The 22,891-nt window shown below is 41.2% G+C and overlaps 4 protein-coding genes across 4 annotated transcripts; 1 reads left to right on the top strand and 3 right to left on the bottom strand.

Annotated features, from left to right (window-relative positions):
* Positions 1–205: 205 nt before the first annotated feature.
* On the top strand, positions 206–5,346 carry atf5a (activating transcription factor 5a). Its single transcript, XM_062485849.1, has 5 exons — positions 206–356; positions 447–708; positions 1,744–1,992; positions 2,284–3,478; positions 3,632–5,346. Exons 3-5 carry the CDS (start codon positions 1,851–1,853, stop codon positions 3,816–3,818), a joined length of 1,524 nt encoding a protein of 507 aa, XP_062341833.1. The 5' UTR covers positions 206–356; positions 447–708; positions 1,744–1,850; the 3' UTR covers positions 3,819–5,346.
* Positions 5,347–6,264: 918 nt separating this feature from the next.
* Positions 6,265–13,397, bottom strand: stk36 (serine/threonine kinase 36 (fused homolog, Drosophila)). Its single transcript, XM_062485958.1, has 20 exons — positions 12,923–13,397; positions 12,531–12,671; positions 12,365–12,442; positions 12,051–12,181; positions 11,652–11,901; positions 11,431–11,524; positions 11,141–11,307; positions 10,884–11,050; positions 10,584–10,704; positions 10,321–10,449; positions 10,057–10,233; positions 9,869–9,960; positions 9,597–9,660; positions 9,300–9,407; positions 9,105–9,179; positions 8,817–8,934; positions 8,586–8,712; positions 8,292–8,472; positions 7,100–8,059; positions 6,265–6,737 (listed from the first exon to the last, which is right to left on the bottom strand). Exons 1-20 carry the CDS (start codon positions 13,004–13,006, stop codon positions 6,642–6,644), a joined length of 3,360 nt encoding a protein of 1,119 aa, XP_062341942.1. The 5' UTR covers positions 13,007–13,397; the 3' UTR covers positions 6,265–6,641.
* Positions 13,398–13,759: 362 nt separating this feature from the next.
* On the bottom strand, positions 13,760–15,468 carry LOC134039723 (zinc finger protein 239-like). The gene is made up of 2 exons (XM_062485754.1): positions 15,445–15,468; positions 13,760–15,009 (listed from the first exon to the last, which is right to left on the bottom strand). Exon 2 carries the CDS (start codon positions 14,788–14,790, stop codon positions 13,999–14,001), a length of 792 nt encoding a protein of 263 aa, XP_062341738.1. The 5' UTR covers positions 14,791–15,009; positions 15,445–15,468; the 3' UTR covers positions 13,760–13,998.
* Positions 15,469–18,279: 2,811 nt separating this feature from the next.
* pou2af2 (POU class 2 homeobox associating factor 2) lies at positions 18,280–22,192 on the bottom strand. Its single transcript, XM_062485621.1, has 5 exons — positions 22,077–22,192; positions 21,179–21,279; positions 19,553–19,595; positions 18,969–19,267; positions 18,280–18,879 (listed from the first exon to the last, which is right to left on the bottom strand). The coding sequence occupies exons 1-5, from the start codon at positions 22,153–22,155 to the stop codon at positions 18,469–18,471; spliced, it is 933 nt and encodes a 310-aa protein (XP_062341605.1). The 5' UTR covers positions 22,156–22,192; the 3' UTR covers positions 18,280–18,468.
* Between the last annotated feature and the right edge of the window lie 699 nt (positions 22,193–22,891).

The raw sequence follows: 22,891 nt of genomic DNA, 5'->3' as shown, positions 1-22,891 counted from the left end.
CAGTGTCTAGCTACAAGTCAGCCAATCGCATACTTGATACATCATTCCCCCAGCCAATGACAGAGCGACAAGTTCGGTCCATCCAGCGAATCTGCTCTCTGCCTGAAGCCTGATGCAATTCAGTTGCAATAGCAACCATGCATCTCCTGATATTGTATTCTTCCTCGTTGAAAGATAAATCAAGTAGTCCCTTGTAAACAATGAATAAATGAGTTGTTTACGCATTGTAGCATCAAACTCTGTTTCATTTTCACATATCAAGCCACAAAGGCTACGCACATCATATAAGCCTAGCAGACAAGACGTATTTAACTTTGTCTACCTGTGAGGTATGACCCCCAACGCATGATCTTAATGTGAGTATAAATCGCTACTGTAGTAGTAGGTTTCTTCAAAAAAACAGGTCTTTTATGTCACTGACTGTTTTTTTTTTTTTTACATGGTAGAGGGCGGAGGAATCTACAGAATGGTTGCCCTCGTGACGCAGCCGGTTGCTAGGTGTGAATGAACTGATGCTGCCTCTCAATTAATCGTTCCTCAGTCTTCAAGTTCATCACAACAAAGCTGCAAGCAGACTTGATTTACACTATCCCGGATAATCCGAGGAAGACATGGCTTTCTAAATTGTTTATAACTCCGATCCGAGACAACTCCGTGCTTTGCTCTTGCAACGCACCCCAGACTCACAACATTTTCAGCAAGAATGGAGTAAGTTTAACATGTTGCTTTGTATCCTCACTTTTAGGCGTTCAAAACTTTAGACTATTAACGTAGACTCATTTACACCGTTCCATTATGGGTGTCATGCCACATTTCTTTGATATGCATGTATATTTTTTATATCTAGTTTTTAAAATAATTGAATCGTAGGTTGTGACTACAGGACGTATAGTTAAAATTTCAACATGGACATAAGATAACCAAGACAAGTTATTTTGAAAATGACACGTCATCTATTGACATAACTGACATTTGTCGTGATAATCCCTTGTGTGAGATACATGTTTGTGTATGTATTGTACACTTGCGCTTGGAATAACTTCATTAACTTTCTTCAGCTTGTATTCTACGGATAGTGTTATGTTTTATCTTCTGCTGACTATCGCTATCTGCTATTGTCAACATAGGACATATAAGACAACATTATCGATCCAGGACTTTAGCCTTAAGTATGCTCTGTTGTGCTTTTCAAACTAGTGAGATCTAGGCTATATCATTCAAGTCTTGTGAATTATATAGATCATAGGTGAGCACATAGGTGGACACAAAAGTGAGTTTGTGATATTCTCTCAACAGAAGCTATGCATTACGTCATTGGTCTATCCCACGTGTTTGCATCGCATATGTTACTCCACATAATGTTACTCGTTTGTTTTTTTGTTTTTTTACTTTCACCTCCTTTTTGTTTTGCTGTGACATTCTACCAAAGTAACGCTCCTTAAAAAAAATGTATGCGTATTCAGCAATGCAGGTAATGCAATTTGCTATTGTGATAGTTATTCTTTGTTTAGCTTTTTTTTTTGAAGAGGTCAGAACAGGACAGAGGTTTGTTCTGGCAATTGTGCCAGAACAAAGTAACTTACTATGACTTGCATTGTGATAAGAATAATGTATCCATACTATGTAGGAAAACTAACTTTATATGCAATGGCATGTTTTATTTGTTTTAAGCATGTAATTACTGGATGGATACGTGAGAAACCTCTATAGCGGTTTAACCCCCTATAACTCTTCACCCCATAGGGTTCATTATGCTCACCCTGCCCTGCACACTGTGGCTCAACTCTCAAACCCAACCGCCTCAAAGCATACCCTCGGACTTGGACTGAATCAAAAGACCAATATACAACATGATGGCAACAACAGCTCCTATTTGGAAGACTCTTCGCGTCTGCCCGGCAGACCCCCTCACTCTCTCTCACCCACAGGCTAACCACAGCCAATCACAGGGGTGCAGGGGGGAGGTGCCAGAGGAGAGTCAGCACTTAATTGGTGAGTTGCAGCGAATACGCTTTTTTATATTTCCACATTTCAGGTGGGAACCGCACTGCAGCACATTCATTCTCCCCGAACAGTAAGTAATAAACTAGTTACCTCTTTTCTGATAAATAGAGCAACTGAAATGTGAAAATATTTTAGTTATCCGCACACAGCATTCTCCACAACCTGGCTTTACAAAATGTTATGCGGTTTTAACATTTGAGATTTAAGGACAATTTAAATACGTTTACCACTAATAGTAAATTATGATGTGTTATGTATTTTTTTTCCTTTTCCTCACAGGTGATGGTCTTTCTGACTGGATGACGGAAGAAGTGGATTTCTCTTCTTACCTCCCAAACCCTCATTCCTCTCCCTCCCCCAATTCCTCCCTCCCCCCATCTCCCCTTCAGAATGATATTCAGGTGCCCTCTGACTTGGAGGTCATGACCTCTCTGCTGCAAGAGGAACTTGCTCAACTGGAGGACTACTTCCTGTCCGAACCACTGCCAGAGAAAGGGGTCAAGTTGGGGAAATGCGACAAGGGTCCACCACCAGTGGGTCCCCAGTCATACTACCAACTGCCCTATGCGTCATACCCTACTTCCAACCAATCGGAATCCAGCCCTCTCCTTGTTACCCTGGCAACAGGGGAACTAGACCTGCTGAGCCTTTGTGGTGGGCCCATCGGTCGATCCAAAAATCCTAGACATGTCCCTTACAGTTGCAGTCGCCCAAGTGGGTGTAGCCGTAAAAGAGTTAATGATGGGGCGAGGTTAGGTGAGGTCTTTGAGAATAGTTTGTGGAGTTCCAAAGGAAATAACTCAGGTAACTCATCAGTGACTCTTCACGGTTACAGTAGTGTAGAAGACGAACGGGTGGTAGGGAAGGGCTACTGTCTGGGCAGTGCAGTCGAGATTAGAAGATGCGCCATTCTTCCAAAGGAGGAGAAACCTTGTCGTTTCACAGAGGAGATTATAGGGGGAGGCAAAGTTGTTGGCGGTGGGTATGGCTTTGGTGGGCCACTAGATGTTCCCCACAAGAAAGATGACCTGTTGATGTATGGCATGCGGGAGGTCAATGATATAGGTCCTGGTAGCAGTGAGATAGAGGTGTTGAGTCATGTCAAAGCTGGTGGTGAGATAGGAAAAGCCACCATTCCTTGGAAGACGGAAGGCAGTGAGGGTTATCTTCAGACAACGCAACCAGTGGCCTATCACAGCTTCCATGGTGCCGTCAATGAGCAAGTTAAAGCAGAGAGTTTACAGCTGGGGCGTCAACATGACTTCCACTGTAGTTTCCTTGAGGATCAGGGTTCAAGTTGTCTTTCAGTTGATAGGGAGAGTCTGGACTTGGGGTCCCTAAACCACAGGCAATCGCGGGGTTTAAAGGAAGACTCCTGTTCGGTGAAATCAGAACTTGAGGCCAATACAACAGAGTTCCCCCACGGAGAGCGCAAACAGAAGAAAAGAGATCAGAACAAGACCGCCGCTCACAGGTATGATTCAGCCAAATACACATTCAGTCATTACAAATTATTACACCACGCTATCCATCCTTTGTCTAAAAATCATGATGATGGAGCACAGACACAGGTGATCCTTAGCTACATGTTTTACTGTTTTGATTTTTCTTAATCCAACTTCACCAGGTATCGCCAGCGGAAAAGGGCGGAGTTAGACATACTGGAAGAACAGCTACATGGTCTTGAGGGGCGGAACCGGGAGCTTCGGGACAAGGCAGAATCAGTAGAGCGAGAAATACAGTACGTTAAAGACCTGCTAATTGAAGTCTACAAGGCCCGTAGTCAGCGACTCAAGCAAGATACCAATGGCTAATGCCAAGTGATCATTTTATTTTATTTGTTAATTTTTTTCCGAATGTATTTTATTTTGTATGAGGGGCAAAATTGTATAATTGCATGTTTCAATTGTTTTTTTTAAATTTAATTTTAATGTCAACCAACGATATTCTATACTTACAACATACCACAATCTGCACTACTTAAAATCTAACCAAGTAAGTCTGCACTGTGAAGCTGTAATGTTTTAATTGACAATCAATTTTGAATGGGTCTCTTGTTGATTGAATATTCTAACTGGGATGGGCTAGATTTCCATCTGTTATTTTTTATATTCCTGTTAGACTATTTTTAAGTCCACAACGGCCTTATACCGGTCTAGATGTCAGTAACTTAGCCTACTGTATTTTCATCAGTGATTATTCAAACAACAGATATCTTCTTAGAATATTTGTAACAGCTTTAGGCTATTTATGTGTTCCAGATAAGTAATTTAAACTTAAGTAATATGAGGTAAAATTACCTTGAAGGAAGACTTGATGTTTTATATTGATATCGGTTAACTACTGGCTTTGTTTCCTCAGTTGCAAATTGCAATAGAGTACAATCAAATTTGCAGCTCAGGTTATGCAATTCATGTCCCTCAAACGTTAGTGATTTTTGAAAGTAGATGGGACTTTATACATTCTGATGTATCTTTGTTTGCATGGCTAAGACTTCATTGCTACTTAGCTGACACAGCTTCTACATGATTGATACTATTGTACACAGTTTCCATAGCCGCCTGACCTTATATGCTGTCTTTCAGAAAACTCACTTGTCTCTTTAATGTATAGTGATTTCTCTTCTCTCAAACGGAAGGTATCGTAAACTTGCTTCTTAGGCAAAAATGTTCAGGGGGAAGTGATTTTATATACCTGTATTCTCTAATTTGTAAGACTTTTTCAATAGTATGTTGAAGGAAAATGGAAGTTAGCTTTTGCTTATTTCTTTTAGTAAAGTTATTTTTCACTTAAATGTTTATGATACCTTTTCATGTTCTTTCTGGCTTTTTCATCTGATGATGAGGTTTGGACCATTTTTAATTCTCTTACTATTGTATAGATACTATTTTCATTTTCTGTTGGTCATTGAAGTGTTTGACAGACTGCATTTAAATTGTTTTGAATATATCTCAGCTCATTTTTTATTTTAATTTTTAGAATAGATCTTAATTCAAAACCCAGTAAGTGTGAAATGTATCATGGATATACACTGATGTTTGGTAAAATGTAACATTTGAATGAGCAGACTGAATGTTTTCTCAAAATAAGCTCAGACATCTTGGCGTTATACAATCAATCATATTCATGAAATAGCCTACAGCTTTTGATGTAATATGTGAGAGACCTGTCATTTTGTAATAGATTATTATATCCAAAGCTTCGTGTAGAGAAAAATGTTTTGACAACGCTCAGCTAAAAGGCCAAGCATTCATTCGCAAATAATTTGACCGTCCTACGTAATATATTTTCTCTTTGTCACATGTCATTCGTTTACTTTGACCAAATAAACAGTTGTGTCTGCATAAACTACCGTTAATTCTTTTTGAACTCATTCATAACGCACAGATAATTGCTGGCGAACAACCGGGAGGGATTAACATAAACGGATAGATTAATACTGGTGCGGAACGGGGCTTTAAAAGTAGAACATTTGATGGGTGTTGTTTTTACAAAATAGGGATTACACGCACTAATGCACAGACTCTGGCTTGATGTCAACTGCGTTGAACACTTGCGGTGTTTTGCTCCACAGAAGAACAGACCTTTCTGTTTATTTTTAATCATACCACCACGTTATAACCTTTTAAAATAGTTCTGGATGCTGTAATTTACCAGTGGATAACGGGTGATAGCTACACGAGAAGAATGTGAAAATGTAGGCTACAGTTTTTTTCTACCCCGAAAGGCAATTACGGAGGTCAAAATGTATAGGCTACTTAAACAATTCAATTGTAATTTTTATTATGAAGCTAAATTGCATTTAATTTGTACACTGGATTTTAGGTAGCCTAGTTGTTTCATTGAATGCGTATTGAAGGGAAACGTTCGTTTCAAAAGCGTACATTATAAATTGGTCAGAAAGAAGGGCGTAACTGAGTCTATTCGACTAGTTTTTATGATCAACATTCAGTGGAGAAAAGACTCCAAAGTAAAAAATATATATATATATACATAAAAAGCGCAATTTATTTGTACAACTAAAAGTTGTAGGCTACTTGTCTCACAATTATGTAACAAACTTGTGCAGGCACGTAAAATTACAATATTGATAATGATTTCGTTTTTTAAATGTATCCTATAGGCCTATATAATTTGCTCTTTGTATTTTAAGAACGGAGAAACCTTCCAGTCAATACATTTACATGTAATGTAATGTTGATCAAAATTCAAATCGAATTTACACATTTGAAGATGACTAATGCAGAAGCCGGCCTACTGTATAATTTCATACTTGATATTTAATCCACAGTTCAATTCTTGCCAAACATTGTTAAACTGTCTGACATTTGAACACAGCAACAAATGGAGTTTAAACAAGAAAGAAATCACTTCATAGCCATTCCATTTCAAGTAGTCAGCATTGTGGATAAGAAGTGTTATACCCAAATTATTTGTATACCTTTATAACATGACATGTCAAATTGCTTTTCAAATGATCTGATGTTGTTATACTCAAATTACAAATATGAGGACTGCATTTCTCTAAAGAACCAAAAAAAAATTGCAACCACTTCAGAGTACAAGAAGATGTCAGAAAGTAGAATCAAAGCTTAGCAACTGGCTTTTCCATCCTACCACATGGATTTCTCACCCACTCATAGCTGGTCAATGATTTGATGATAGTCACACTGTGGAGGTGCATGCTGTGAAGCCTGGTGAAGTTTCTCAAGTGCATCAAGGGACATCAGAGCCTTAAAAGCATAGATGGGAAGATTTGAGAGATTTCAACATGACTGTGTGAATGTGTGAACGTGTGTGCTGCTTGCAGACAGAGCCAAGCCCAGGGCCAAGATGTAGTTTAACAGTGTTAAAGTGTTTTTTTTTAAAGAAAATAAATGATCAAATACACAAAATAACATTATCTTTATCGATTTTGTTTACACTGCTGCTTTTTACAGGAAAAAAAGGAATTATGCTGAACATCATGTGTTAATTTTATATTTAGTTACTTGGGGATTTACTTTAATTTGAAGGAATCCTAATAAGAATGGAAACAAGTAAAATAAAGGAGCTATTTAGACAATGTTATGTTTACTTAGTTTCTATACTGTACCTGTCGTAGTGTATCCTGCTGACTGTACAAGATCAGGGTTGCATTGGCAGCTTGTCTCACTGCATTATGGGAATCAGCACAAGCAGTCTTGAGAAGCAGGCGAGGCACATCTCCCTCTAGCAGTGTGGACACCCCCCTGTCCACGGTAGCCATGTTTCCCAAAGCTGCACAGCAATGCCTTCGTGTGAGGGCATCAGGGTCTGTCATAAGGGACGGCAACATGGTGGACGCCCTCTTGGTCTCTTCAATCCATATATTCATCTCCTCCTTGTCCATTTGCTTCCTGACTAATGAGCCTGCATTTCTTCCTGCCCCTACCTGTGCACACACACTATGGTCCTTGCTCTTTATTCCGTCTGGCACGGCACAGGCCCCCACCCCTTTCAGAGTTCCTACCTCTGCTCGTCCTATCAAACCCAGCCAATTCCCCACTGCCCTGCAGGACATCCGCCGGACAGAGAGAGAACGGTCATGTAGACAGCCAATCATATCTTTGAAGGTGGCAGGTGTCAAAGCTGATTTTGGGTCACTTGTGGACGTTTGCACAAACGGGTCCAGGTGCCCCAGCAGGCTGCATGCAGCAGCTCTGACCCTGTCGTCTGAGTGAACCAGAGCCTGCTGCAGGACCGTGGGCTCCAGCTGGAGCTGGAAGCAGGTGGAGCTGGAAGAGCAGCGGGCTGCCTGGGACAGCAGCGTCAGGAGCTCCACAGCGGAGCCCCACAGGGCCTCTAGCCGCAGGAGGGCAGAGAGCAGAGAGCTCGCGGTTCTATTCTCAGACGCAGGGCCTTGGTCACTGGAGGCATTCTGCTTGCCTTCCCTATCCCTGGGACCGGAAAAGAAGCTACAGGCCCCGCCGGCTGCTGTGAAACAGGGGACAGAGCGCCCTGGGTCGCACAGAAGCAGACGGCACAGCAGAGACAGGGGCAGCTCCAGTAGAGATTGAGGAAGTGCTCGCATCACCTGACAAGGTAGAAAGAAAAACAGGATTCAGTGAAGCTGTCAAAGATCAAACACCAGCTTGGAAGCAGCAGAATGTTCTCCCAATGGTACTAAGACAGCAGTGTGGAGTAGCAGTTCGGGAGGATTTGTGTCTAGAGCAAGAGTTATCCTCAGTTGCATCATTCAGATGGAGATACTTTCTACTGTTAGTCAGTCGGAGAGGCACACATTTCAACACAGAGGGAGATCCAACCTGCAGCAGGCCAGAGACAATGCCACAGCTGTGGTACAACTGGAGCAGCTTGGCCATGGTCTCCGAAGGCAAGTCGAGGGCAAATGGGAAACAGAGTAGATGGCAGCTCAACACCGACAGGTTGCTTGAACTGGAGTCCCCCCAACATTGACCAGGACTCTCCTCTGACAGCAATTGAACACTGTGGGGCAGAGGAGACTGTTTAACTTCACACACATCATTACTGTACCAGTATGGATATTCTAAAACAACCATCTGGATGTGAAGACGTTAACAACTACATCATTTACTAACTAATCAGTGTTGAGCAGATGTCCCAGGGTGGCTATGCACTTTGTGTCACTCTCTGAGAACAGAGGAACGCAGGAGTATGGATCCTTGGTGAGGACAAGCAGAGCAATGGACAGGAAGGCATACAGACCTGATAAGGAAAGAGCAGAACGTACATCATAAACACAAGAAATTAAAATATACTTAATAGTAGAATGCCATTAGGTTGAGATGGGTGTGTAAAAAAGTCTATACCATTTGATGAACAGACGTTTGTTTTTGGTGTTGTCTTTTCCAGTGAGGTATTAACTCTCTGCCATAGCTGGTTCAAAAGACTTGAATCAATAGATGCTGATAATGGATCGTTTTCATGCTGTAAAGATGGCAATGGGAAAAGCAAACAAGTTCCTTATGATTATTTTACATACAAGGGTTGATAGAATGCTAACATAGGCATTACGCTGGATTAATGTAAAGTTAAAATGGCAGATAAAGTGGTAATTAGTAGTACTACTAATTTCAAAGTGAAGAGATAATGCTGACCTCTGAGAGTGTGTGTAGGACCAATGACAGAAGGCCGTCACAATAACCCCAGCCTGGTGGCAAAGTAATGCTGGACTGGGAAAGGAACAGAGGGGAAGACAATGTTCAGGCACAGCCATACAGTACCACCAGTCATATGCCCAGTCGCATCACACGCTACAGCACACACGTATCAGTCCGCCTGGAAACACAGACCTGATCTGAGTCGAGGAGATTTGAGATCTGCGGCGTCAGCCTGTCCATACTAATATCCACAGACCCTCCACTGTGGATAAACATGGTCAGAACTGAGGCTGCCAGAGGCTAAAGAACAGGGAGAAAGACACACACACACACGCACACACAAACTGATCAATCAACCCGTTTCATATTATTTTCCAATCAGCTTCGACTCTTCAAACCCTGTAAAAGAGTAGCAGTCTAGAGACATCAAGGATAAATAACATAACAGAAAATGACTAAATTATAAACCTAAACTAGTTTGATACCTACTGCCAAAGAGTTGGGGGTTGGGCGAAGCAAAATCTTGACAAAGGGCTTGGAGGAGTCTTCCAATCTACAGTGTGGAGGTGTGTTGGCAGGTTAATGTGAAATATTGTTAAGCCATAGGAAAGACGTTCCAGTCACGTGAAGACTTTCAGTTGGCTATGCGCCTAACGATGAAAGAATGACTGTGTGCATCAGGCTTGGCATTAAACCATTCAGAAAATGACTAGATTTTGCATAATCATATACTGACTACTGTGCCCAGCTGAATGTCAAACCTGCTCTCAGCTTGCTCCCCGTCATCGTGTTTCTCCCAGTACACCAAAAGCACCACCATCACTTCTCCAAGTACACTGTCACACCATGGTTGCTAAGTGAGACAAAACAGAAGACACAGATAGTTCATGTTAACTTTTGCGTTTATCTGTTTACATGTAATATATGGTCATTTTTTGTCAGTGCTAACCTTGGTAACCACTGGGCTCTCGACAATATCTTGAACCAAGTCAAACAGGAAATGAGGTAGCTCAACTTCACGTCCAATGTGGAAGGAGTCCTTTGGGACCGAGGTCAAGATCAGGTTGTTTAAAACCTTCAGTGCCTGTCGAATCTGGCAGGCTCCTTCCAGAATCCCATCTAACAACTGAACAGGAGGACAGGTTCTGGGGTCAGAGCACAGTAAAATACTCATTTCTTTAGATATATGGGCTTTGTCATCTGGTTGGTTTACCTGAGTTTTGGATGTCAGTAACTTCCTTTTCAATTTAGGAATGATGGTTTGACTACTGGTGTTAGAGGTGTGCCGTCTTGGGTCTGTTTCACGGACCAACTGCTCCCACTCCTCATCACTGTCCACGTCCTAATGACATACACCCATGATGAATGACAGACTGACACAGACTGCTGTGGTGTTGAAAGACCAGCCAGCAAACAATACTGTGGCACAAACTGTGCAGCGATGCCAGCCAGCTGCAGGGGGTCCAGGTCACTGACCTGACTGTGCATCCTCACTGAGCTCAGGCTGCTGCGGCCATCCTCAGGGTGCTTCCGTACCTGCCGAGGTCCAATCTCCACCGAGGGGAACTCTTTCTCATAATCATGGCTGATCTGACCCCTGCACGGTAACAGGAGAAACTCTTCACTGAATGTAAACCTGTGCTGAAGCCGCCATCTTTTATTTATTTTTTACAGTTACATCATTTAAATAAATCAGTAGGTTGGATGAAATTTCAGGCTGGTCGATCAGAAAGCTCTTGAGTTCATGTTTGAAGTTCCTGGATGCTCCTACTGTACCTCACGGCGGATGTCTCATTGGTTGGCTGCGTGGTAGTGAGGCTGAGATTGTCTGCAGCGTGGGCCATGTCCTGATCCAGACACATTAAGGGGGCAGCTGGGGATTCTTGGGAGGGGATCTTTACTGACGGGGCTGTCCTTTGGGGTCCTGCCTTTCTATTTCCAATCTAAAATCAGTTACAAAGCAGTAGTCACTTGCAGAGTTTAGAGTTATTTCCTTCAGAGTATTTCTACGCATGGTTGGGATCACACCCTACCTGTCTGCTCCTCTTTTCCTTGTCTCTTTGTTCCGTGGCCTTGCGCAGCAGCCGGCTCTCACCACCATGCTGCGGTGCCTTCTCTGCCACTTGCTGAAGCTTCAGAGCCTGCATGTCTGGGCTGGGGGTCACTGTCAGAGGGCTGGATGCACTGGGATCTGACAGCACTACCAAGGCCACCATTAGGGAACAAAGAGGTTACAATCTGAAAGTTATGTTTACTACGTACAACAATGATACCCGAGATCAGAATTGAATCAACAGAATCAAATCAAGCCTGCTGGCCTCACCTACAACTCCATCTGCAACAAAAGGGTGTTTGAGGAGGTCGGGCCATGACAATCTCTTCTGTGGGTCTTTGGTCAATAATCCCTTCAAGAAACTCTAGGGTGGCAAGATTGAGAAGTTAAATAAAGCATATCTAGACCTGTCTAGAAACAAGTGTAGGAACTGCACACGTATTAATTACTATCCTAATAATACACAGACGCTATAAAACTGTGATCTGTACCATGCAGGGTTGGCTCATGTTCTCTGGCCACTTGACAGGATCTCTCACTATGAGCCGCACAAGCTGAAAGATAGAGTTAGTGTAGAAAGGTGGCACCCCCGTGTGGAGCTCGTAAAGAATGCAGCCCAAAGACCAAAGGTCAGCAGTGTGGTCATAGGGCTTCTCTTCGACCAACTCTGGGGACATGTAGAGAGGTGTTCCCTTGATGGAAGTCAGGACCAAAGTAGAAACGCTCATTGCTCGAGCAAACCTGGAACATGTGCAAATAAAACCAAAAATAACATTACCGGCAATATTCTTAGTGGAAAATTGCACAAAATCGACATGTTTAATCAAATAAAAAGATGAATACATTTGGCCAAAGTGACATTATTGTGTGCACAAAGGAGTAATGCTCACCCAAAATCACACAGCTTTACAACACCACCTTTTCCCAAAAGAATGTTTTGTGGTTTCATGTCACGGTGAAGGATCCGATGTGAATGTAAATAATATAAAGCAGACACTAGCTGGTGGGCAATCTCAGCGACCTTGACAAAGAGCAATGCACACAGTGAATAAAGCATTCAAAACAAAAGGTTAATTGTATAGTCTACTTAATCTCAGACACGTTCTGTAATGCAGAGCTCTAACTCTATTAAACATAAACTATTACCCAGAGACACTATGGATCCCAACAGAACAAAACTTCCTCATGAATGAATGGGCACTACCTGGCTCTCTGGTAAGTTGCCATCGTCCTCGAGGATCTGGAACAACTCGCCTTCTGCGTACTCAGTAACAACAACCACCTGTAAAGAGCGTCATAGTCAGTAAACCCCAATAAGTAAGCAAGATATAGCTTTTTACTAAATGGAAGCGAATTGCAAACACAGCTACCTCTCTTTCAGTCTCAACACTGTCCAACAAGAGGACAATGTTCGGGTGTCGAAGTCCCTTCATGATGTCAATTTCTCTTTTAAGACTTCGCAACTCTTTCTCAGAGCGACCAACTTTAGGGATAAACTTCAGTGCCACCACCTCAACAAACAAAATAAACACGGTTTCGGTTTACAAACATGCTAGAAGGAAGAAACATGCATTAGGCTGGTCATTTATCAGACTCTTGCTACAATTGTTGTTAGGTTTAACAAGTTATTCTACAGTCTTACAAGCCAACTACAATACAAAATAATGTTGATATAGCGGGACAGCGCCACTTAGCTTGTTTTAGCTAGCTATCTAGCTAAATAGATCTAGATTTAAGCCTAGTCTAGTTACAATTTACTTACTTGACCACTGAATTTCTTACGTCCTTTATAAACTCGCCCAAATGAGCCTTCTCCTATCATCTCCAAAACATGATACAAGTCCATTTTAGCAAGGCTATCAGTCTCGCTAGCTTGTCCTGAAGATGCCTGGCAATCCTTACTGTTTAGCTACAGTACTGTAGGCTACTGTAGTCTAGTTTCTCTGCTAGCAAAACTTTTCTTCATGTGAGAGGAAATGTTCCGTAGCCTCCAAAATGATGTTTGATATGCTTTACCAACTATAAACTACCTCATTATTAAACACAAAGTGACCAACAAAACCCTAGTTTACTTCAACTTTTAGCTATCTTAAACAAAGAGCTTAAAATACCTAGTAGTGTAGCTACTAGCTAGCTATCTAGCAGCATGGCTGTTTGGGTACTGTGTCAGGTGCGCACTAGCAATGTAATCAAACGTTGCTAAGCAACTCTGTGGCCCGTAGGTTCAGCAAAGGTTCTCGCGTTCTCTCATCATCCTCAGAATGTCCAAAACAAAGGCGTAGGTCAGGATTGACTTTGACATTGGGGGGGGACATATTGGCCACTATGAATCAACGTCCATCCCACCACCATAATAGTAACATACAGTATGGTGACGTGGTACAACATAAATGGAATCATAAAACAGCAAAAAAATAAACAAAATCATCTAATAGCACCTCAGACTAGGTGGACAGCACCGCTTCGCTTCAGTCCTGCTTTGTTATACATCTGACTCCCGTTCTCACTTGACTTGAGTATAGTACGAGTATGTCTTGACTTGAGTATAGATCAGACAAACAGACAGTAGCATTCAATACTTTTAATAATTGTCCACATCACATTGCATGTTATTTCAGTTTGTTTAAAAGTAAAATATATATCAAGTCATACAAAATGAATTATTGTAATACAATTATATAATAAACAATGAAACAATCGTACATAGACTGTATTTTATGTTGATATTTATATACACAATATACATTTTCAGTGTAAAATCAAATATCTTATGTACAATTCTACTTTCAATAATGAATACAAATACACACATTTCCTATGTTCATAAATGTTTAATTCTTAAGTGAGATCAGGATCTCTAGTCTTCCCAGAACAAAAGTGTCTCTTTAAATGTCCTGACTGACTGAAGCTCTTCCCACACTGGTCACAGTGGTACGGCTTCTCTCCTGAGTGAACACGCTGGTGTCTCTCTAAGTTGTCTGAATGACTGAAGCTCTTCCCACACTGGCCACAGTGGAACGGCTTCTGTCCTGAGTGAACACGCTGGTGCCTCTCTAAGTTTCCTGAATGAATGAAGCTCTTCCCACACAGGTCACAGTGGTACAGCTTCTCTCCTGAGTGAACACGCTGGTGTATCACTAAGTCTCCTGACCGACTAAAGCTCTTCCCACACTGGTCACAGTGGTACGGCTTCTCTCCTGAGTGAACACGCTGGTGTCTCTCTAAGTTTCCCGACCGACTGAAGCTCTTCCCACACTGGTCACAGTGGAACGGCTTCTGTCCTGAGTGAACACGCTGGTGCCTCTCTAAGTTTCCTGAATGAATGAAGCTCTTCCCACACAGGTCACAGTGGTACAGCTTCTCTCCTGAGTGAACACGCTGGTGTATCACTAAGTCTCCTGACCGACTAAAGCTCTTTCCACACTGGTCACAGTGGTACGGCTTCTCTCCTGAGTGAACACGCTGGTGTGTCTTTAAGTGTCCTGAATGTCGGAAGTTCTTCCCACACTGATCACAGTGGTACGGCTTCGCTCCTGAGTGAACACGCTGGTGTCTCTGTAAGTTTCCTGAATGACTGAAGCTCTTCCCACACTGGTCACAGTGGTGATGTCTGGCCTTTTCTGTGTCCATGCTTCCCTGGGTGGGGACCGGGGGGAGGGAGGAAGTGGTGTTGGGGCGTGGTCGAGAGGAGGACAGAGTCTCTGGTCTGATTTCTACACTCCTCAGCAGAGAGACGCACAGGTCATGGTGGCACCTCTTGATGTGCTTGTGGAGGTAGATATGGGCGGTGAAGGAGAGGACAATGGGAGCAGGAGAACACCTGAGTCTAGGACGACTCTATCCTTGGTCCTGGAAGAGTGAAAGCAAAAAAAATAAATGGAATACAATTAAATACAAACAGCATAGTTATGAGAAGACATAAGAGAGGAGATATGTCAGGAGAGGAGTGAAGAGGAAACTAAGAGGAGGTACCTCTGGAGCTCTTGTTGTCTCAGAGGTAGCTACCGCTAGCTAGCTCGCTACCACGGCCCTTCCCTTCTAAGTCTAGTTACTATATCTAGTCATAAATTATACCTTCTAACTATAGTTAAAATGTCACGGAGATCTGAATCAATTATGTTTTATAGAAAGCGGGCTAACATTTAAAAAACACGTTTTACCCTATTTAACGTTACACCATGAGGTGCGACTGATGAAGCAGTCAAATCAACATGCATACGATAAGATGATTATTATCTTTGTAAACGTCAGAGTTTGTTGAATTTTAACAAAATATTCACTTACACACAATTCCAAACGTCTTGACGAAAATGTCCGATTCACATACACAAGTCAAACGTCTTGAGCCCGCCTCTCCTTCAATTTCATTGGTTGAATCTGTAAAACAATCATTTTCCTTTCTGCCCTCACAACATGTTTGAGTAAGAAAAACTCCTATCTGCGTTTATACATGAGGCCGCTGGATACACAGGGGAGATCACCGTGAGGGCTGCCTGTCACAGGTCCCTCCATGATGAACTTGAGTAAAAAGCCGCACAGCATGAGAGTATAGGGAAAGGTTATAGATTATGGGGTTCCATTAGTGCCAAGAAAGTCGACGCTTTTGTACAATGGATCTTGGCGATTGCTTTGCTCTCAGTCGTTTACTTTGCAGCAGTTCTTGTGATTTGCAGCGTAGCATTTGTGCCAAAAATAAGTCGATGCTTTTGTACACTACGTCCTAAGTGTCTTCCCCATCCCCTGCATGGTAAACTATTGCTGTCGAGAACATGTGCAAAAAAAATACTGTTCAGGTCTGAATCTGTCACAATCATATTTATTGACTGACTGATTGGTAATGAACAGTAGGCCTACATGAATGCAAAAAAAGCTGCTCACAGTAAAATGTGTTTAGATGCACAGTGATTTGATTAGGAGGACCATGGCTAAAAAAAAGAAATACATATTAAAAAAACACATGCACAAACAAACAAACACACAAGACACAACATATTACAATTATAATAACAGACTTTCAGTTCACCAATACCATGCACCAAAACGTTCAGGGCACTCCACAATTTCTTGTAAAACATTGGATGACAATTGAGCATCGCTTGCAAAGATAGGTGTATCATATGGAGCAACATTTGTAAAATGTGAGCCATATGTGGGATCCAGCTGCACAGAACCATAATGCGTGTAGGAGAAAAGTGAGGATGGGTGTTGATTGTCTATAGGATGAATGTCCTCCCCTACTGTGTATGGTGAAGTCCAGGTTTCCAACGATGACCTGCAAGTCTGTAGCAAAGGAAAAAATATGATGTAAGTATGAACCTTTAAGATAAAGAAGTAGGCCTATGACCAAATCAAATCTAAAATTATTGTGGGCCAACAACTGTAGCATGCTTACTTGTCCTTTGTCTAATTCCTGGTTTGTCAATTTTCCGAAAGGACAGGAATGTTGAAAAGTGAAGTTACAGGGTTCGCGCTTGGCTACAGGTTCCATCTGATGTGTCATGCAGAAATCGTAGCTGTATGTGGAACACTCAGTCCCTTGCGAGGTCGAGTTTCCAGTGTAGGGATGTGGTTGTGTGTTGGATTCTGGAACAGGTCAGCAAATCAGATGAGATTTGGCTATGATTATAAGACTTGTTTGAGTTCTCTTTCTTTGCACTAATTATATTATGCACATTGTACCTACTGTAGTAAGATTGGGAAGTATCTGGAAACGCATGTATGGGATTTTCCTGTGAAAATAATTATCCAGAGAATTTTAACAGACATGCCTGATGCATTGTTTAGAGATAAACTAAATATTATAAGGTACTGTTCCAAAGTATATATTTTTTACCTAATGTTGGCATATTTGCATGATAGAGAGTCATATTGGCATGATAGTCTGTTTGTGTGTGTGTGTGCAGATGTATCCTACCGATGCCATTTTTACTCCAGCCTGACAGGCCCTGCGTCTTTCCAGCAACTCTTTGACAGTGATCTTCACTCGTACACCTTGATAGACCTTTGGGTTATCTGTTCCAAGGAATTTATGGTTAGGTAAATAATGAATTGGATTAACCACGGGCTTCATGTACAGGCTTAAGTTGCAAAAAGCAACGCGATTGACCCCTATGGCCATTAGATGCTAAAATAAAAGCAATCTTTCCAATTTACCAATGTAAAAAAACAAACCACCGGATTTAAATATTACTGCCACTTTCCTTACATTGACCACGTGACAGCTACCGAGACCACCTGTTGCCTAGTGATCCCGGGACAGCAGGTAAGAGAGGTATGATAGAATGATCACTTATGCGTGGTCTTTATCGTAGTCGGACACAACATAACTCGATCCGAATGAGAGAGAAAACAACTCACCCTGTGACATTTCGACGAAATATGCGCGGAAATTGGGAGGATGCAACAGCAAATCAACCAAGCACAAAGTTAAAGTAGCCGATACAGACGTCCTCGCCTCTCAGAGAAGTATGTGCGTAGCTTACTAAACAAGTAAATCATAAAAATAGTTTTGATAGCCTATAGCTGACACTGTGTTTTGTCCTATTTATAGTGTTTGTTACCCGTCGACATATGAAGACAGAGCTGTTGATTTGAATATTCAAATTCATCTAAAAAAGGATGGGCGTCACCCGCGGAACAATAAATTAGTCAATAGCCTTCTAATTGTAGACTTGAGATAGAGCATATTAGGTTAATTGAAGTCCATCCTACTTAAGCACAGTCTGGTAGGCATGAAGGCTGCTGTGTAAACTTGCAGTTCTAATTGTATTGTAGTTATAGATCTGTTAGTATAATAGGCTATTATTAAAGCCCTGTCCATTCATTATCTTGTGTTAATCTACAATGTGCATTTTATATGATTGGTCTTTAGCGACCTCTACCGTTTAGAAGTTTCGTTTAGGAATTGTGACACGGGCGGTTATGCAATATACATTTAAACTGTGTGATTGATTTAAAATAATTTTCTTAAAACAATGGACGTAATTTTAGCTATATTTTACTGTCAGTTGACCTAACATTATATTTACAAGGATGGATGTTTTGGGCCACGGAAAGAGAACAGAAACATAGCCTACCAGTGAAATGGATCATGTGTTATGTGGGATCTATTGACTGGTAGCAGGTTTACTATTATTTATTACACCATAACAGGTAACAGCATAACAGCATAGAGTTATATTTACATTTGCAATCTTTGCAGTTTAAAAAAAATCATGAATCTCAAACAGGTCACTTGGTGCTTCGTGTGTTTTGTCCATCCTGTTACAGTATCCATTTCAGTTTATGTCCCATCACAGTATATGATTATCAGTAGGCCTTCCGAGGTTCATATGGCAACCAACTGCCAGGGGCATCCTCCTTGGTCCAGGAAGTATTGCTAAGCTGGACAGCATCACTGCTGTCTTCTGAGGTCACTGGCATGATTTTGATCCCAGCAGATTCTCCCGGAGCAGTCATGTACGAGTAACTGGAGGAGTAGTTGGATGAGGGGGCATATGATGATGGGGAATAGTGCACCTCTTCTAGAGGGTGTAGAGAGTAGGGCTGGGGGCTAGACAGAGTAGGCACACTACGACCAGTGGACATCCTGTAGGAAGATGGGCTTTTGGGATCAGGATTGGTCAGCCCATGGGAGCCTGTGGAGGGGACTGGACCCTCAGAACACAGGACCTCACTTTGGCTCACCGAGTCCTCTTCTGAGTGTTCCCAAGTGTCTCTCTGTCAAAAGAGAGAAGAGAACGAAAGTAAGAGACATACACTTCCAGGATGCAGAATGTACCCTGTTTTAGAAAACAGAATGTTTTTACCAAGAGATGTGGTGCCTCTCCTGAGAGGGGAGGCAGTAAATGGGGTAAAGCCGAGGGGGGGAAAAGGGCCCCCCCGCTAGCAGAGATGGCTGTTGCCCCTCGGTAGTCCCCAAATGTCTCAGGGGTGTAGTAGCTGTCGATGAAGGAGGGGTATGTGGACGGGTGATCATAGGACAAGCCCTTGCTTCCCAGGGCAGGGGTGTATGGGTCTGTCGTGTACTGCTTAGCAGATGGGCAGAGTTCAGAGTCAGTGAGGAAGGGCCTTCGCATGCTGTAGTAACTAGGTAGCATGTGGGATCCTGTAGGAAGAAGCTGAACATGAGATGTCCCGTGTAACATATTACCTGTCCTCTTTGTGAGATGTGACATGGTACTGTAAATTGGTATATTTTATGGAATTGTACTGTGTAATATGGACAATTTAACTACATGTACAGTATGTGCTGAAATGTATGCAGTTCAATAGAAAACATATCAGGTGAACTGTAGTGCAGTGTATGAGTGTTCAGACATAATAAAATTGTTTGTTGACATTGGATGAACAGCCAGTGGCTATATTACAATCTTAAACAATAGAGACTCACCTGGCATTTGAACAAAAGATTGTTGGGAATGACTTGTTCCAGCCTGAAAAAAAGACCCCAAAAGTTACCACTACACAGGCAGACACTGTGTGCAGGCTCACACATGTATATTAAGGTGAGTCCCAACATAATCAAAAACACCACAGTACTGTACATGACCCAAAGGTTCATAACGAACCATCGTTGTGTTTACCCAATTTTACCCAATACAAAAACAAATAAAAAAACTTTTCTTTTAACCATTGCAATGTGGGGGGTCTGAGACAGCCCAACGGTTAAAAGAAAATGCTTCACTTTGTTTTTGTATGAGGTAAATTTGTCGCAATACGACGGTGGGTCACAATGACTGATGGGTCACAATGACCCGAAGATGACACAAGGGTTAAACGTGGGTAAAACAGGCTCATTCCGATGACAGAAAAGGAGGAAGTAGAGAGGAGCAATGGAGACAAAGATAAAGACTGATGGAGGGAAAGCACGAGTGGAGAGTGGACAGAGAGGAATGAAAGGCAGGCAAATGATGTGGTAAGATATTTGAATGTAATTTTCCATTTTGCCAATGTGTCCTACCCCCTTCAAGTGCAACAGGGCTCTGTGAGGGCTCTGTGTGCACAAGCCCAGCGAACACACTATAGAGCCAAAAATGTACCTGGTAACTGAAGAGTCACCACAGCTAAAACAGAATCAAATTGAATAATAACCATTGTTGCATGACTCATTCACTCATTCAAACTGCAGTTCTCAATACAATATCCCAAGTCGCCTGGATATGTAAACTGCTTTGTAAAAATAACATGGAGTATGTTCATAAAGCCTTTTGACCTGAGAATTGCTTCTTTATCTAAAGTATTGCACTTGTTACATATTACCGTTAAAAAAAGGTGTGGCATTAAAAGAAGACACTAATAATGAATCATAATAGCACTCATCACAGACATGCCAGTCAGTCATTGATTCATCATTCAGCAAACAACATAAGGCCGCTTGTATGTTGGTCAGCAGGTATATCGTATTAAACATACTGTAAATAAACCAAGTACCAAGTATTTATTTGCTTTAATGATGAGCAAATAATAAGCACATTCTATAAACACCAAAAGTATTTTGGTTGTCTTGAACAACCTACTGTATGTTAGTATATACTGTTAATGCCTCAGTGCACTGTTGCATCAGCAATGGAAAAAACCCTCCATGTAACTATATGGTAGGTGAAAAAATATCCAATGACGAATGGCTTCTTCCTTTTTATGCATTTGACAAAAGAATTGAGTCCAAAAGATTCCAATGGAAAGAAAATTATTTAAAATCATTTCTTCTGCAGAAAATCAACATCCATTTAGCTCGATAAAGCCTCCCTCAATGATCTATGTGTTTGTTCATTTGTTCATTCGTTTGCTTTGTGTGGTTCCGTGCGGACCCCTCTGGCCTTGCCTTTGTGTAGCCTACTAGGAGCAGGCATACACTGTATTGGTATTTCCTTTGTGTGGTTAGTGGACATGATTACCCCATAGAAAGTTTGATCAAGAATGTAAATATGAAGAGAACCAACATGGAAAGACACAGAGGGATGAATAATAGCAAGGGATAGCGAGTAAAAGAGAGAGCAGAACAAAAAAGCAAACTCACATTGAATCTGGGAACGTTTGTCTGCCTCAACCTTTTCTCTGCAAGCAGGTCTTTGACTGTGTGTTTGACTCTGACACCCTGGTAGACTCTTTTGGAGTACTCTGCAAAGAAACCACAAACGAGTTAAAATGATCTGTTTATTCAAAGAATTAATTCATTGTTACCTTACTGTTCCTGTTCCCAAGCATGTATTTATTGTTGAATATACTGCCATAAGCTTGCATGATATAGCCTCTTGATTAGTCGAGTTACAGTGGAATATAAATATTAATATACACAATGAGTTGATATTGTGCTTTGGACTTTTTTACCCTGGAAGTTAAGCTATAATATAATAACATTATACTTTTTCTTTGTAGTAATGTACTTATATTTTAGATCATAAATAAACACTAACTTCAACATATAGTGCTGATGGGAAGAGGTAACGTTGAGAGGTAACTTTTAGTTAATTTTGCTTTGACAACCTAGAGTAGCAATTTGTACAGTAGCAATGTCAGCTGTTTGTACAGTAGCATTGTCATTGTAGCTTTCTGATGTTGTAGTTAAACATTATATATATATATATATATATATCGTAGTTTCATTTGTGAGTATTTGATACCAAATGATGTACAGCCATTCTTGGATGATTAACCTAATTTATAAATACAGTCTTATAACATACAGTACTGTGCAAAAGTCTTAAAAAAAATGAAAGGTAAAGAAAAAATGCTTTAAGGAATAATGAATAGAAAAGACGAAACAAAAATCTTTGCAAAATTGCCCTTTTATACTGCCGTACAAAAAAATAAATATATAAAAGACAATATTCATGTAAAATATCTTGGATGTCTATGACTTTTGCACAGTACTGTATAAAAAATACATACCAATATAAAAAAATAAAAAAATAAACCTGTTTCCATGGCGTTGTTGTCCAAATCAAGACTTGTAATCGTTCTTTTTATATTTTCTCCAGGAACTGAGGCAAACATATTTTAATGCTACTGAACTGGGGACCACACTAATTTTCACGTTGGATGTTCAGATGTTATGCAGCATCATAGAAATGCAGGCAGCCTTTTTGCTTTGTATAAATGCAAATTATTGGCAAGACGTTTCTCAATAATTTGCATTGTCAGATTAGACTACAAAATCTTACCAATGGTATGGATGTGCAAGGTCTGTGCATTACGGTGAATATGGTGAGGGCAATTATAGTGAAGATGCTGATAACAATTATGAAGATGACAACAATTATGAAGATAATGATAATGAGGATAATAATGATGAGAATTTAATGATAATGATAAGAATAATAAAAGGTTACGTTGTTCAGATCAACACTATGAGGCAATAGAAGAGAAATAATAGAAAATACACCTTAGTTGACACCTATCTTAACTATCTTTTACAAAGAGAACTTGTTCTCGACCTGAGGGTTTTTCCCGGGAATCAAACGGCTGCAGGCACTGAGTGGTTGGTCACACAGGTGCCCACGGAAGCAACAATTTCAACGTATGATTTACTAGGTGTTTTATTTGGAATTAAGGGGGGTGGGGGAATCACCACAGTTACAGTGGAGACTGTGGTTAGTCTGACCTTCTCTCCCACTGAACGGGAAACATCCAGGTGTAATGTATTCTGTGCTGCATCTCAGTGTTCATAGCAACATTATCAGACATGCCATGCTCAGAGTGTGACAGGCTAAACGCAGGGCCGTCCTTATCT

The sequence above is a fragment of the Osmerus eperlanus genome, chromosome 19, assembly GCF_963692335.1.
Source record: "Osmerus eperlanus chromosome 19, fOsmEpe2.1, whole genome shotgun sequence".
NCBI lineage: Eukaryota > Metazoa > Chordata > Actinopteri > Osmeriformes > Osmeridae > Osmerus > Osmerus eperlanus.
Note: the sequence above shows the minus strand (reverse complement) of the source record. Positions and strands in the feature narration are given on the sequence as shown.